This window comes from Acanthochromis polyacanthus, chromosome 17, assembly GCF_021347895.1.
Source record: "Acanthochromis polyacanthus isolate Apoly-LR-REF ecotype Palm Island chromosome 17, KAUST_Apoly_ChrSc, whole genome shotgun sequence".
NCBI lineage: Eukaryota > Metazoa > Chordata > Actinopteri > Pomacentridae > Acanthochromis > Acanthochromis polyacanthus.
This window is the reverse complement of record NC_067129.1, coordinates 3,352,657-3,368,121: the sequence shown is the minus strand read 5'-3', so window position 1 is coordinate 3,368,121 and position 15,465 is coordinate 3,352,657. Positions and strand designations below refer to the sequence as shown.

Here is a 15,465-nt window from a genome sequence, read left to right as displayed (position 1 = left end):
TATTCATGTCAGTTACAGTCATGGGCATCAGTTTCATTTCAAAGTTGGGAGGAAACGTTGAGTAAAGAGCTGATCATTCTTTTCCAGGAAACTTTGAACATTAAACACTTAAACTACTTTATTATGGTGAACATTTATGCAACATTTTTTCTGCATGGGTTTATGGTGGAAACATTTCATGTGAAGGAAAACACTAAATTCAGACACCAGGTTACAAGTAGGAATAGATTAAGGATTCAAAATTATATGTGTGTGTATATATATATATATATATATATATATATATATATATAATATATACATACATACACGCATATATTAGAACACAGGCGTGATGGTTGCTGGAAATGTTCGTCTGTACCCGTATGGAGATATTCCATTAAAGATTTCTAATCTAAATCTAGAATAGTCATTAACGATGTCTACACTGGATTTATGATTCATTTAATGTTATCTTCATTGAAAAAAAACTTGCTCATTTTGTCACATTTTCTGCTTTTATAATAATATATCTATATTATAATATCGAAGCCTGCTTCCAAGTTTCCTCCTCCAGCAGAAGTCATCTGCCACCTCTTGTTCTGCCCCAGGGTCTCCACCCAGGCAGACATGTTTGGTAAACCTCCAAAGGAAGTCTGTCTGGAGGCATCCCAATCAGATGTCCAAACCACCTCAACTGGTTCCTTTCGAGGTGAAGGATCAGCAGCTGTCATCAAAATACCAACGAAGAAGAAGAGGAGCCAATCAGCGGTCCTGGCGGGTCCTGCGCTGTTGCTGCCATAGACATATAACTGTCACAGTTTTCTTTAAACATTTTAACACTATTTAATCAAACGGCATGGCGTCGTTTGTGGCCGAAGTTCTCGCCAGTTCCGGTAAACTGGAGAAAGAGGACCTGTCGGGGAAAATAAGCAAAATGTCGCGCAAGGTGGAAGATACGAAGGTAATCCAGTGGCTAGCTTAGCATTAGCCGAGTAAAGTTTGAACTAGCTGTTAGCTGTTAGCTCTGACTGTTAGCTCAGTTTGGATGGTTTAACGGTGATTCCTGGAGGAACACTCGACTGTAAATAAACGTTAACTGCACCGTTAGCGAACACAGAGCAGAGCTAAAAAGTTCAAAACAAGTTTACGGCATCGTTATTAGAATAACCGTTAGCTTTCCATATGTGATGTAGGCTCAGTTGCTGACATCTGGGCTACGTGGCTCCTGCTGAGTTCAACATCAGGGCATATTTGAAACTCTCTAACTTTACTTTCACCCTAAAAACAACGTTGATACTGAATTTAAACTATAGAAGACACCGTGTTGATGCAGAGACTTCTCATTATGCTCATAAATAAACTATTGTAGTATAGCTGAATGAGGTAAACAAACATCCAACCGTCAAGTCAATGTAAACAAGCTAGAGTACCAGCTGCTAAAGTAGTCTGATTTAACATTTGTGGAGCAATTAGAGCTGCGACTAACGACTATTTTCAGTGTCGTTGTATTTGTTCATTTGCTCAATTAATTTGTTAGTTACTTGGTCTATAAAATGTCATAAAATAGTGAATAATGAATCTTAAAGTTCAAAATGATGTCCAAAAATACTTAATTTACTGTCAACGAAGAACAAACAAACCAGAAAATATTTAAATATAAGAATCTGGAATGAGACGGTTTAGATTTCTTTTTCAAAAAATGTATTTATTTCAGCTATTTGACAATAATTTTAATAGTTGATATCGAAGTTGATAATAGTTAATAAATATCAAATGACTAATCACTGCAGCTGTAACAGGAATGTATGACAGTTGTTAAAATTAACGTTAACGCCTTTAATCTAAGTATTTTTTGTCTTAATGTATTAATCATAAGTATATATGGGCAGGAGTAGTAGTGCTGCAGCGACTATTGATCAGCTGAACACTGAACAAATTGTAAGATCCATTATTTATTATAAAGCAATCCCTGATTTGTTCGATTCTCTCAAATGTGATGATTTGTTGTGAATGGACAACTTTGACTGAGTGAATGTTTTCATCCTGTTACGGCCACCAGTATTGATGTGCAGTCTGGTTTTTGTGGTGATTGTCCTGCTGGGCCTTTGTGTGGGGGGAAAATTACATGTGTGGGTTCAGCTGTGGTTGTTCCAGAGTCTCTGGAACCCCAGCTGCCAGCCATTCCAGCTGAGAACACGAGAGCTGAGGACCTGCACTGCAGCCCTGTTCTCCCCGCCCTCCGACCTTCCTGAATAGGCCACCGTCCAGCTCTCCACCTCTTACCAACCAAACACAGCCACTGCCACACCTGCAGGCTATATACCTGCAACCGTGCTGTCAGTCAGTGTGGCTGGTATTTGTGATCTGTCCGCCCTGGTGCTTCTGTGTGTAATCATTTGTTTGCATTTTGATGAGTTGTGGTCTGCAAGTATGTGTGGTTGGGTTGGTGGGTACCGCAGACCACTTTGGTCTGTAGACACTCGTGGTGAGTGCTACAGACACTGTGGGCTTAGTGAAGAAGCCATTCGAGTTTTGAGTCTTCGTTACCTGTGTGGTCAGTGTGTGTTTGTGGTCAGTGTGTGTTTGTGACCTGTGTGGTCAAATGTGTGAATGTGAGGCACCAGTTTTGTTGAATTTGTCTTTGCACTGTTTCATTAGTTTTTGTTACTGGCGGTGGGTGTTGCTGTTGTACTTATGTTTGGCTAGGGAGTTTAGTTGCTTTGTTTTGGGTTTAGATAAGTTTGGGAAACTCTGTTAGCCTACGTTTGGTTTTATTATGTTCTTTGATTTAGCAACACTCACCAGTCTTGTGTTCATTGTTGGAACTTTTATGTTCCTTTGCTACTAAGCAATAAATCCCTTCACCTCAACCAATAACACATTCTGGTTATTTTTGTGGGCTGCACAGTGGGCTAGTGGTCAGCACTTTGCCTTGCAGCAAGAAGATCCCCGGTTCAAATCCCGGCCTGGGCCTGGGATCTTTCTGCATGGAGTTTGCATGTTCTCCCTGTGTGTGCGTGGGTTTGCTCCGGGTACTCCGGCTTCCTCCCACAGTCCAAAAATATTCTGAGGTTAATTGGTTACTCTGAATTGTCCATAGATGTGAGTGTGATTGTGTGTCTGTATATGTAGCCCTGTGACAGACTGGTGACCTGTCCAGGGTGTCCCCTGCCTTCACCCGAGTCAGCTGGGATAGACTCCAGCACCCCCCATGACCCTAGTGAGGATAAAGTGGTGTATGATGGATGGATGGATGGATGGTTATTTTTGTTACATCCAGCCACCCCCTAGAAGTTGGATCGTAACAATCCTTATATGATTTTTGCTTCTACATAACTTTAGTCATCCACAAACGGTTGGACGTCTGTTACAGTAATAAAGTTTGTCTCATAGCTCAGTTTTCTTCATGCGTTTCCCCCAGGAAGAAGTATGTGAGATGATAAACAAGAGGTACAGCGACTTCCTGCCGACCCTTCAGGGCTCTGAGGATCTGATGGTGCAGGTTGAGACGGTCTCCAAAGAAATGGACGCCCTTAAAACTTGTATTGAGTCTGAGGTACGTGTGAAGCGTTTTTATAAATTACAGTGGGTGGGTTTAAAACCGTGCTGTGATTTTTAAGTATTTGCTGTTTGTGCATCCAGATGCAGCCGAACATCCACATGGCCGTGGCAGAATACACGAAGCTGAAGCAACAGCTGGAGAAAAATACGGTCATCATAACGATGCTCCGACATCTGAAAGAGGTAAAATATAGTTTATCAAGTCAGCTTTCATCTTTTTCTGTGTTTTCAGACATCTCATACATTTGTGAAATATTGAATCACTCTTAAGTCTTCAAGTGTAATTCCTTTTAGTCCAATCACAGCCATAATACTAAACAAATCCGAAAAAAGCCATTAAAAACTTAAAATTGATTGGTTCCATAAAAGTAAGGAATTTTGAGTATTGGGTCGTTTTGTTACTTTCTCTTGTAAACAATAAACAAAAAAAAACTTGTATTTGTTTGTGTCTGTTTCATGCAGCCACACCTTTAGAAACATTTTTAAAAAATCCACAAATATTTCATAATATTTGAGATTGTGCAAAATTTTAAGGGTGTCCTAAAACTTTTTTCCATCACTTTATATAAATAAAAGTCTTGTCTTCAGCAGAGAACAGTGATATTTTATGTCTGGATGTGCATGAGGCTGATCTATCTTCTGTATGATTCAGTTTCACAGTGCAATGGAGGAGTCCAACAAAGCTTTACAGGAGAAGAAGTATGTGGATGCAGCCAACCAGCTGGAAAGGGTAAGAGCTGCTTCTACTCTGAACCAGAACTGGACTGGGAATGTAAAACTGATATTTTTATCCTGCAGAATGAACGAACCTGAAACTGCAGAAGACAAATCCATCTCCTCGTAAAAACAACAAACCACTGCCAGTCAGTGTTGTAATCTGTAGAGGGAAGAACAAAACAAGCCTCTTGTGCTTACTGTCGGATAATAGAGCATTGTTAGATTAGCGCTGCTCATTTGGGATCACTGTGTGTTTATTTGTGCCTTGCAGTGACCAGTCACACTGGTGATGTCTATAAAAAGACAGCCTGGATCAGATTCATACCAGACTGTATCAGTCAAACACATACTGACAACAGAAAAACATGGCTGACGGCCTCCTGTGTGTCTGTTGTAAACGCTTTTACCTCCCTGCAACAGCGCTTATAGATGCACCACAGTCCAAAAGTTTGGAAGCAAGATCAGATTTGTACAAAAAAAGATTATAGTTTCATTTGCAACAGAATAAACATGATTAATATATAGAGTCGCTCATCAGAATGTATTTTTGTTCCTTTATGCAGCTGTTTCTTTCTGTGGTAGTTATAGAGATGTGGACACAGTTGAGCTTTATTGGAAGTTTTGTTTGCAAACTCTCAAAAGCAAAACAGCTAAAGGGAAAAAAAGCTGTTTTTTTTTTTAAACTTCTGTACTGAAGTTGTGACCCTAAAATTCAGCCCTCCTTTTCTTTTGTTCACATTTATTCAGCGATTGTCTGGTCACTTCAACGTATAGCTAAAGGTAAACTGAGGAAAATGGTGCACATCAATGAAAGCAAAGTCTGATCATGCAGGAAATGCATCCCAGAATTCATACTAGGTTTTAGGAAAGGCATTGTTGGCAGAAATTTGAAGTTGCTTCCAAACTTTTGACCTGAAGTGTTTAAGAACTAAAGATCTATTAATTGACTGAAGACTGTGCAGAACTCGGCTACCAAAGATCACTCCTGTCGTAGCGTCTTTCCATCGACCCCCAGCACGTTTTAGGAGAAACTTTAAAGGCTTCCTGTCCTGTCTGTATATCTGACCTCAAACTTTCTCTTATTTCCTTTAATATCTTTTAAGCTTTTCCTTCATTGGATTAGTGTTTAAGGTGAAATCACACATTGCAGCAGCTGGATGATAATAAAACAGAGTAAAAAAAAAAGTGGAGATATGACAGTTTTTCTCCTCTGTCTTCTGCTTTTATGACTTGTCTGTATTACTGTTATTTTTATTATTAAATTGGGCAAACTGCCTCTCTAACTGAGGTGAAGGATGGAAGAAGTCTTATCACAAATATGCTGATTTACAGTTCCTATGGAGCAGTGCGTTTTCTGATGACCTACCTGACCTGATTTCTCTTTTGTTTTTACTTTGAACGTAGTGATTGATGGGTCGTATTTTTCTTCCAGGCGAGGGATAACGCGGATTCACTGAAGAGCTGGAAAACTTCTCAGCTGCCGCTCCTCAGTGCGATCAGCTCTGAGCTGACGGTGCAGAGAGAAAACTTAATTTACCACCTGGGAGACGAATGGAAGCGCCTCGTCATCTGGACACTACCGTCCTCAAAGGGTAAAGCGTCCTGAGAAAACCCGCTAGAAATGTGTCAGATGTCGAGCCAGTACTCTACTGATTATAGACTTATATTTACATTTCATTTAACAAAATAAGCTCATTAAATGCAGCGCTCAGTGTTGTCTTAAAAGCGCGTGGATCTGCTTTTCTTCCATACAGAATCTACATGTTTGTGTGCTTCATGGTTCTCCCCTTTCAGCTGCATGAATTCTAGTCATAATTTTTCAAAAAAAATGGCTTTATTTGCTGACTGAGAGAGCCTTTAATGTAAATATCTTTATCATGCACAGATTGTTTAAGCCAGGTCTCAGATAAGACTCGATGTCAGCGTTTGTTGAGTCTGTCCAGATCTTTATCATGTCCAGTTTTGCTTTAAATAATCCCATGACCAGATCTAGCTTTAAAGTCTGCAGGTGTGTCTGGCCCTGGATTAGTCTCAACATTTCCTGAGAGCAAAAACAATAATACAACCAGAAATGTTGTACTTTGTTACCATCTACTGGGTCAGCTTTCAGTCTGACCAAAGGGGAGGTTGCAGTAGTCGTGCAATTATCTCTCAATAAGAATTTAGTCTCTAATTGTATGCAGCCATTTTGCTTTGTCCAGAGTCACACAGTTCCTCAGCTGAGATTAAATTTAGGGAATTTTGTAGCTGCCGCAATGATGATTTGTTAAATTATCAGAGCTGTCAAACTGCATCTTGAAGTAGCATAGCTGTGGCTGATGTTATCAGGGATGGCTTCCACTTGGCCTGTACACAGATATATTTTATAATGTAGTGTTTTAATAGTACAGGTGGTCCTCGGCTTACATCGGAGTTCTGATCCTACGGTGTGACCTAAGTCCATTTTCAACTTAAGTCGGAACTACGGTGAAAATGTGAACAAAGCCGTTACGTACATCACGATGTCGGTCAGTTTACATATTTGTACAACAGTAACGACAAACGGTCACTAGCTCACACTGAAACACAGCTCTGTAGGGAATTACTGACAAAAATGTAAACTGTAAGTCTGACTTGTGCTTGGGAGCCGTAACGAAGTTGGTGAATGTAGCATAATCCAATGTGGCGGCAAACGTAAACAAAGCTGTCTTGTAGCACAGCGTGACGACGTATTCAGTCGCTCCACTCACCAACTAGTTCCACTCAACCAGTACTGAGGTAACAACAAAACGCCGTAAGTTGAGGACCTCCTGTATTCCCCTTATTCTACGTGTCAAAGCTTAACAGACTATCTGAAGGTGTAGCTGGATGTCTTCCCCCAGAACCTGCAGGTCAGAAGTCCTTCCTGAAGGTGAAGCTGAACCTGAGCAACGCTTGCAGTGAAGACGGAGAACTGAAACCATCCGCTCTGCTGTGCTGCGTCCTCCAGGCTCTGGCCATCCAGGGAGAGCTCCAGCACAAGATCAAGCTCTTCAGTAAGAACCAGAACTCAATGACATGATAAAATATGCCTTCCAGACACTTATCTGTCTTTGATTGAATATTATTAGCGTATTTTTAGTGACTGAAAATAAACCGCTGAGTGGATTATGCAATAGAAACTAGGGATGGGAATTTCGACTAATTTCCTTGGCGACTAGTCGGTTCCGAAAACTTGCAATTTAACCCTTTAAGCGCCAAAGTCGCAATATTGCTACAAGCAGCATTGCTGAACATAACAAGCCATAGCTTCAAATATACTGCCTCGTGTGCCTCATGTACTGTACACCAGGAGATGGCGGACATCTGGAACTTCAATCTGAGCATCAGTTGTGGACGTGTTTTCATTCAAAGTTTTGGAGTTTACAGAGTTTGAAAACCGAGGAGACGAGACTCGCCGTCGGAGCGTATCAGAGCGCAAGACGGCACATTTTAGAGTGAGAAAACTCACCGTACCGAGAGGTCTGGTCAACGCTGACAAAGTACTTTGTCAAGTAATGGCTTACTCATATTCTGAAGAGGAATATTCACCCTCTGATGAAGATGTTCAGTCGTCCACTGAGACAGAAAGTGCCGCTGCGTCTGTGCATAACGGCAGCGGGTCGGTGCGCCATGACAGTCCACGAGCAGCACATACTGGAACCGATGCTTTGCTTCGGGGTGGCAGGAAGGGACGTGGTGGGTGTAGCTGGAGTGGTCAAAACACCACTAATGATGAGGGGGATAGCGGGGGTTGAAAGAAGAGACAAGCATATGCTACTGGCAGGATCAACCAGGTAGTCCAGACGGGACGAGCGTTGGGCTGCATGGCGACTAGTAAAATACTAAACGTTTAATAAATGAGTAGGCGGTTAAACGATTAAACGACTAGTGCGCACATCCCTAATAGAAACACTATCTTCTTTAACATGATTTCTGTCATACGGTTTGTCTTTGCTTACTCACTGATGTATGCTCTGATACTGATGAATTTTGCAGTAAGCCAACACCGTGTGCTTTTTTTTTTTTTTTTTTTTCCTCCCCAGTTACTGTATTGATCTAACGCTCAGCCTGTGTTCCTCTGGTCGCTCAGGTCAGGTGCTTCTGAAGAACCTGCTGAAGCCGTTGGTGATGTATGCGTCGCTGTCGGTGAGGGTGACGGAGCAGCAGGACGAGGGAACCATTCTGGCCTTGCAGTGTTTGGAGGAGAGCAACGAGGAGCGATCGGCGCCTTCTCAGGTCTACAGCAAACTGCTGCTGGTGCTCAAGGCGCTGCACTCACACCTGCTAGGTAAAGCACAGCCGCACAGAGCTTATATGTTATTATATACACCGATCAGCCACAACGTTATGACCACTGACAGGTGAAGTGAAGAACATCGATCACATTGGTTCTATGTGGCGCTCTGCTGGGAAACCTTGGATTCTGGCATCTGTGTTGATGAGATTTACGGCCTCGACACAACAAAGATAACAATCGTGGTGACATCTTTGACTTTATTATGCCAAATAAAGTAACTCAGACGCATTTCTTTCATTGCACCGATCATGTTTACTGTCATTAGTAGTCACCGAAGAGCTGTTCTGAGTCTGGAAAAGCCTTGAAGAGTCGTATGTGTCAGTTCAGTTTCTCATTCCCAAACCAGTCAGATCACCATGAAGACAGCAGCTGGACAAATTGTCTCTCTAACTTGGATTTACAAAGTAGTGACAGAGCCTTTAAATGAGAACAGATTCCCCTCGTTTACCTCAGACTTTGTTTGCAGATTCCTCAGTGAGCAGGCTGCTTTTGTGCTTTTTTTCAGACGTTTCCATCGGTGATAAAAAGCTCTCGGCTATCTTGGGCGAGCTGATCTGGGAGGAAATGTCCCGGTGCATCATCCACGAGTGTCTGGTCCACTCCATCCCCACCAACAGCAGCCAGCTGGAGAAATACAACACTGTACGGACCCAGCAGATGTTTGTGTAGCGTAAAGGTTACCTACAGAGAAGAACTGAGTCTTGCTGATCTATGAGATGATTTTCACATCAAGGACTATTGATGAGAGATACGTTTTTACTGAATATGTATATTTTTGTTCAAGGTGATCAAGGAAACGGAAGACTTTGAGAAGTCTCTGAAGGAGATGGAGTATCTGCAGGGCGACTCCACAGACCTGCTCAAATACGCCAGAGACGTCAACTGTCACTTTGCGAGCAAGAAGTGCAAAGACGTCATCGTGGCGGCGCGGAAACTCATGACCTCCAAGATGCACAACACCGTCAAAGTAAGTGAGCCGAAGCTGAACGTGTGGACGGATGAAATGGATGCTGGGGATTGATCCATTAGCCTTACACTGAAATAGAAGCTAAGAAATATTGAGCACGCGTCATATTTGTGAAGTCACCTGAACATGCTCTTTCTTGTCTCTGAACGTTGGACTCTGTCTGGTCTACCAGTCATCTAGAATTGTCCTATATTTTGGATAATTTGCCTTTGGGGTGTGTCCACATTTTTGCGTGATACAGACAATTATTAAATGCTTTGATTGTAAGTCGTCCTTTTCTGCTATAGTGCTGAAATCCACAGGTTCAACTTGAGTAGTAGCTGAAGAATAAAACCTGAGAACTTACCAGTCAATGATCCAATTATGTTTACACCTCAACTGTTCCGCTAAATGTCCTGAAAAATGAATGTACACTAGTCTTAATTCTGAGAAAGATACGTATAAATAATAATTCTATAATCGTTTACAGTGAGAATTTAACTTGGCACAGGTCAGATTGTCTCACCACAGTCATGTTTAACGTAATACATCTTCTCTGTTAGATCACACCGGAGTCGAAGCTGCGTCTCCCCAAACTTCCTGCTCAGAGTTCGAAGGTGAAACAAGACATCAAGAAGGAGGCGGCGACGATGGAGAACTCAAAGCAGCTTTCTGCTTGGAGTCTGTGTCTGCCTTCCTGTCGAATCAGTGAATCCGTGCAGCAGCTGATGGAGCTGGCTCTCAGCACCCTGTGTGAAGCCGTTGGAAGCTCCACTCAGTGGTAGGTTTCAGTCCTCAGAGACGTGAATATGAGCAGCATGGACTTAAAAGGATTCCTGTAACGCATGTTAGTGCTTTACAGGCTGGGTTGATTCTTGTCAGACATCATCTAATGAGTCTTTCTGTTCTTCTTAGCGCTCTGCAACTCTTCTTCACTGTGAGAAACATTTTCCAGCTGTTCTGTGACGTTGTGCCAACGTACCACAAGTAAGAGTGTTTCCATCACAGAGCACACATCAGACCAAACCGGCACTGGAAGTTTAAACGGTTTGTCTTATTTCTGCTCCTCCGTCAGGGAGAATCTGCTCAAGTTTCCTCATCTAGCTGCCATCCAGCACAACAACTGCATGTACCTGGCCCATCACCTGCTCACTCTGGGCCACCACTTCAGAAACCACCTCCCAAATCCCCTCAGTGACGGCGTGGCAACCTTTGTAGACATGGTGCCCGGATTCAGGAAGCTGGGTAAGCCAGAAACGAGCTGCTAATGATTTTACTGATCTTTTGTTTAAAACTTTTCATCTATGACACGATATCTGCTGATGTCATTACGGTATCTTAATATTTGATCCTCAGCTTGCCTTCAATTGTGAGCTCATGCTTGACTCCACCAGCCTGAACACTTTCCGTTATTTTCCTTGCAGGCGCCCAGTGCTTCCTAACGCAGCTCAACGTTCAGAGAGCTGAACTGCTGGAGAGACTTTCCACCGCTCACAACTTCTGCAACCTGGACGATGAAGACAACTACATTGCAGCCAGCAAAGCGGTCAGACAGGTGAGAGATGATCCTTTATCGCTCCCCACGCCAGGGGGAATTTGAAGAATTAGAATTTGAAGAAGAAGAATTAGAATTTGAAGATTTAAAAGAATTTGAAGAAGAAAAATTAGAATTTGAAGAAGAATTTGCAACGATTTCCAACCTTTTTTACACCACAGACTAATTTCAAGGAAGACAGTTTTCTGCAGTCCGGTCATCACACACATAATAAATAATCTTTGTTTTTATTATTTAAAGTGTCCATAAATTAATAAAATGACTTTTGTAGCCAAATGTGTATTTAATTCTTACTTCCCTCTGTCTAAGCCACTCCCATTTATCAAAGAAGCTCTCCAGAGACCTTTTTTTTTTTTTTAATAATCTTGGCAGGTTTTGGATTTTGCGTCTGAGTCAAGTACAGAAAACAAGCACATACGGAAGACAATCTAGTCATTTTTTTCAAAATAAAACGCAGTTTAGACTCCGCAGAAACTAAAATGAAACATTTTTCTTCTTTCTGTGCGGCCCAGATTCTGGGGACCGCTGAAATAGACGACTAAACACTCAGCTCTAAGCTTTTCTTCTGCCTCACGCTCTTGTGCTTGTTTGGCTTCAGGTCATCCATCAGTTGAAGCAGCTCGGCACGGTGTGGCAGGACGTCCTTCCTGTCAGCATCTATTGCAAAGCCATGGGCAACCTCCTCAACACGGCCATCACTGAAGTCATCGCCAAGATCATGATGCTCGAGGTTCGTCTTTGTCCCATTGCAATGCCCAAACATATATTTAGACCTTGTTTCACGCCGGTGCGGACGTGTTTCTGCAGTAAAATGCTCATGAAAATAAGTATCAGAAGTACCATTAGTATTTACTGTAGAAGTTTTGCTTAATCTAATTAGTTTTACAGGCTTGAATGTGTAGGGATCTGAGGCTTTTAATTATAAAATATCTTCTAAGTCTGCATGAAAACAGATCTAAGACCAGAAAACAAATAAATACTGATTAATAATGACATCCTAGTGAGGAAACAACAGATGATAAATTCCTCCTTCCTGCTGAACTAGTGGGTAAAGATTCTGATCGCCGGTTGGGTTGATAAACTTTATTAAATTCAAAAAACAGCCAGTCTCTTAAACAAAATGTTACTGAGTAAGATATGAAGATGCTCTGCTGTGTTTTCAAATAATTCAGAATAAGAAATACTTTATTGATCCCTGGGAGGAAGTTGCTTAAATGCTAATTAACGGTGTATCAAAGATGATATTTTTGGCCGTCTGCAGGACATTTCGTCTGAGGACGGGGAGCACCTCCACACTCTGTGTCAGACCATCATCGAGGAAGGTCCGCTGGTCTTCATCCCTCTGGCCGAGGAGCACAAGAACAGGAAGTACCAGGAGGAGGTGCCGCTCTACGTGAAGAAGTGGAGCACGTTCAAGGAGCTCGTCGTCGTGCTGCGGGCGAATCTGCAGGAGATCGTCGACAGGTAGGAAAGAAACTTCGCAGCAAAATACGAATAAATAAAACGCATCTGGGATGAAAAAAAGAATCGAACGGATGTTAGACATTTCCTAAATCTATTTCTACATACAGACATTAAAGTACTAAATTTCTTCAGTAAATTTTTATGTAAAGCTGTACTTTGTTTGGGTTTGTTTGTCATTCCTGATGAATTCCCAAAATATACCAAAATCAGATTATTAAAGCTATTTTTGTATTTTTTTTCTGTCTCATTATTGTCCAATTTTGCTTAATATGAAATTTATTCTCAATAATATAAAAAAGAATAGAGGACCAATAAGGACAAAAAGGAAGTTATTTTATTCAATATATTTTCAATTCATTGGTTATCGGTATTTTTTTCTGCCAAATACTGGAAACGGCCTCAAAAAATCCGTATCGGTCGGGCTCTACTTAATATTATTACTACTGACTTGAAGAGCCTTTTTTCCATAATGCACTTTAACGAATTGCATAAAAAACTATTTATAAAAAGTACAAAAAGACTTTGTTTTGGTTTTTTTTGTCTTTTTCTGCAGTCTGTTTTTGTTTTTTCTCTGTTTATTACTGCCTGTTATATATTTTTGCCTTTTTCCGATGCCACACGGCCTGTTTACTCCAAACCTGTGAATGGAAATGAGCCTAATTTGTTTTGTTTTTAACATTTTCTTGCAGCATTTCAGTAGTTTGCAGTTATGTGCAAACATGAGCAGCGATAATGAAAGAACATCATGTTTTCTCCCATGTCTGAACGTCTGACTCCTGTGGTTCTCCTCCACAGGTGGGCCGACAGTAAAGGTCCGCTGGCCGTGGAGTTCTCCAGTTCGGAGGTGAAGAGTCTGATCCGAGCCTTGTTTCAGAACACAGAGAGGAGAGCTGTGGCTCTGACTAAGATCAAGTAGATTGTTGGATCACACAGACGCCAGGAAGATACGATAGCACTTTTTCCTCTGAGGAAAATTCGCCTTTATTCATTTCCATTTTCTGTTGTATCCACCGATGTAAACGTTTCCATGCGTGTAGGCTGAACGGTTTGAATTGGAAGCATCATGTGGCGATATCAGCTGGTCGTAATCCATCTGTGCTCCTTGTCAGGCTGTAGTTAGTCCTGCAGAGATTACAGGGAGGCTTCTTTACCGCCACCAAACCGACTGGGGTTGTGTAACCAGTGACTGACCCTCTGTTGACGTGCTGCAGGATTCAGGGTTAACTTTGCTGCTCGTTCTTAGTCAAACTTCTCACCCTCGCTTCTTCCAGAGCTCTCAGCTTCTCTGTACTGATTGTTCTGTCTGATCCTGAACAAGTTCTGACAAACACACTCTGGACCTTTCATTTGTTATTGATTATTCTCATGTACGATCCATTAACCTCACCTCCACCATAATGTATTTATTACTTGTTCAAATAAACCCAAAGACTCGGAACCTTTTCTAAATGTTTGGTCTTAATGAATACAGAGCGGGTGCTGAAATGAAAATGCTTTGATCAGCGGCTGTAGCTCTAATAGCTACCTGTTCATTTCTTTACCATTTGCTTTGTCTTGGATCTCCTATAACTCCTAATGTATTGAGGGTTTTTTCTGAGGAATTTAATTAAATAAGGAGTTAGTTTGAGCCCTGATTGCCCACATTACAAAAATACACTCTAAGATTACTGGAAGCCTTTAAGGACAGTCACTGAAAGTAGTTTTGACTTTCTCGTCTTTTCCTTTTGCAGACGGTCAGCTCTCTACAGCAGCTCACAGCTGAAATGATGTTCAGGGAGCAGATGGAGTTAGCTTGGCAGGGCGAGGCTGAAACCACCTGAACGTCCCACAGAGTTGTGGGTTTTGAGTTCACTGATTCACGTCAGGTTGGTGCTGACAGTTTCCTCAGTAGGTCTGATCAGGATGAAAGAATCAGCCTGCAGGTGGACAACAGTTGTCCTGAATTACTACGTTCTGCATTCTGTAAAGAGAGGAACTTATTAGCCTGTTGGATGATAGAAACTTAGTGAAGAGTCCAGGAAGATTATTCTACAAAACAGTGTGACTCCTGTAATGTCATTAAATTAAAACTGAACACATGAATGTTTGTGGAATCCTGAGTAGCCCAAATATTGAAAAGAAAATGAGCAAATCAATAAAGAAATATAAAAAACAAACTATATATGTATCTAGGTGTGTGTGTGTGTGTGTGTGTGTGTGTGTGTGTGTGTGTGTGTGTGTGTGTGTGTGTGTGTGTGTGTGTGTGTGTGTGTGTGTGTGTGTGTGTGTGTGTGTGTGTGTGTGTGTGTGTGTGTGTGTGTGTGTGTGTGTGTGTGTGTGTGTGTGTGTGTGTGTGTGTGTGTGTATACAATAGCAAAAATAAGAAGTCAAGCAAAAAAATATAAAACTAAATATAGGAAACAATGACCAAAAACTGCATAAACCCAAATACAGAAATGAATATGTATAATAAAATAAAAATAACTGATGTATTTTTGCAAGTTTAATTGCATTTATCAATAAGGGCTTGCTCACATCTTTAGCTTGTTCTGTCTTATTGAGGGTGAAGCCTAAAGTACTGCTTCTATTACATATTCTGTGAACAATAATGGTCTTCAAATAATAGTTATGTACAAGACGACATTGGTAAGCCTTCTGCAGCACTGTATGGCCAAAATTGCATCTTAAACAAAAGAGAAAGCTCATTCATGCTGCCCAGACGATGAACCATTTCCATTTAAGATGATTAATAAGCATAAAAGAACTTCAGCTGATGCACACAAGTTTTCTGTTGATGTTTATGTGGCTGAATTAATAATAAGCAGTAAAAGTGACAGTATCGGTCAGGGCCTCATGTGGAGCTTTGGGTTGAGCGTTGTCAGTGTTTGTTCTGTTAAAGCTTCAGGGGGAGGAGACAAACGGCAGCTCTTTGCTTCAAACTGTCTCCGCCTTCATCAGATGAAC

The 15,465-nt window shown here is 41.4% G+C and overlaps 1 protein-coding gene across 1 annotated transcript; it reads left to right on the top strand.

Annotated features, from left to right (window-relative positions):
- Positions 1-584: 584 nt before the first annotated feature.
- zw10 (zw10 kinetochore protein) lies at positions 585-13,965 on the top strand. The gene is made up of 16 exons (XM_022194352.2): positions 585-943; positions 3,404-3,538; positions 3,625-3,726; positions 4,196-4,273; positions 5,693-5,852; positions 7,122-7,274; positions 8,351-8,548; positions 9,063-9,199; positions 9,342-9,524; positions 10,067-10,284; positions 10,419-10,490; positions 10,579-10,748; positions 10,928-11,058; positions 11,657-11,788; positions 12,320-12,522; positions 13,318-13,965. The coding sequence occupies exons 1-16, from the start codon at positions 839-841 to the stop codon at positions 13,436-13,438; spliced, it is 2,298 nt and encodes a 765-aa protein (XP_022050044.2). The 5' UTR covers positions 585-838; the 3' UTR covers positions 13,439-13,965.
- The last annotated feature ends 1,500 nt before the right edge of the window (positions 13,966-15,465 follow it).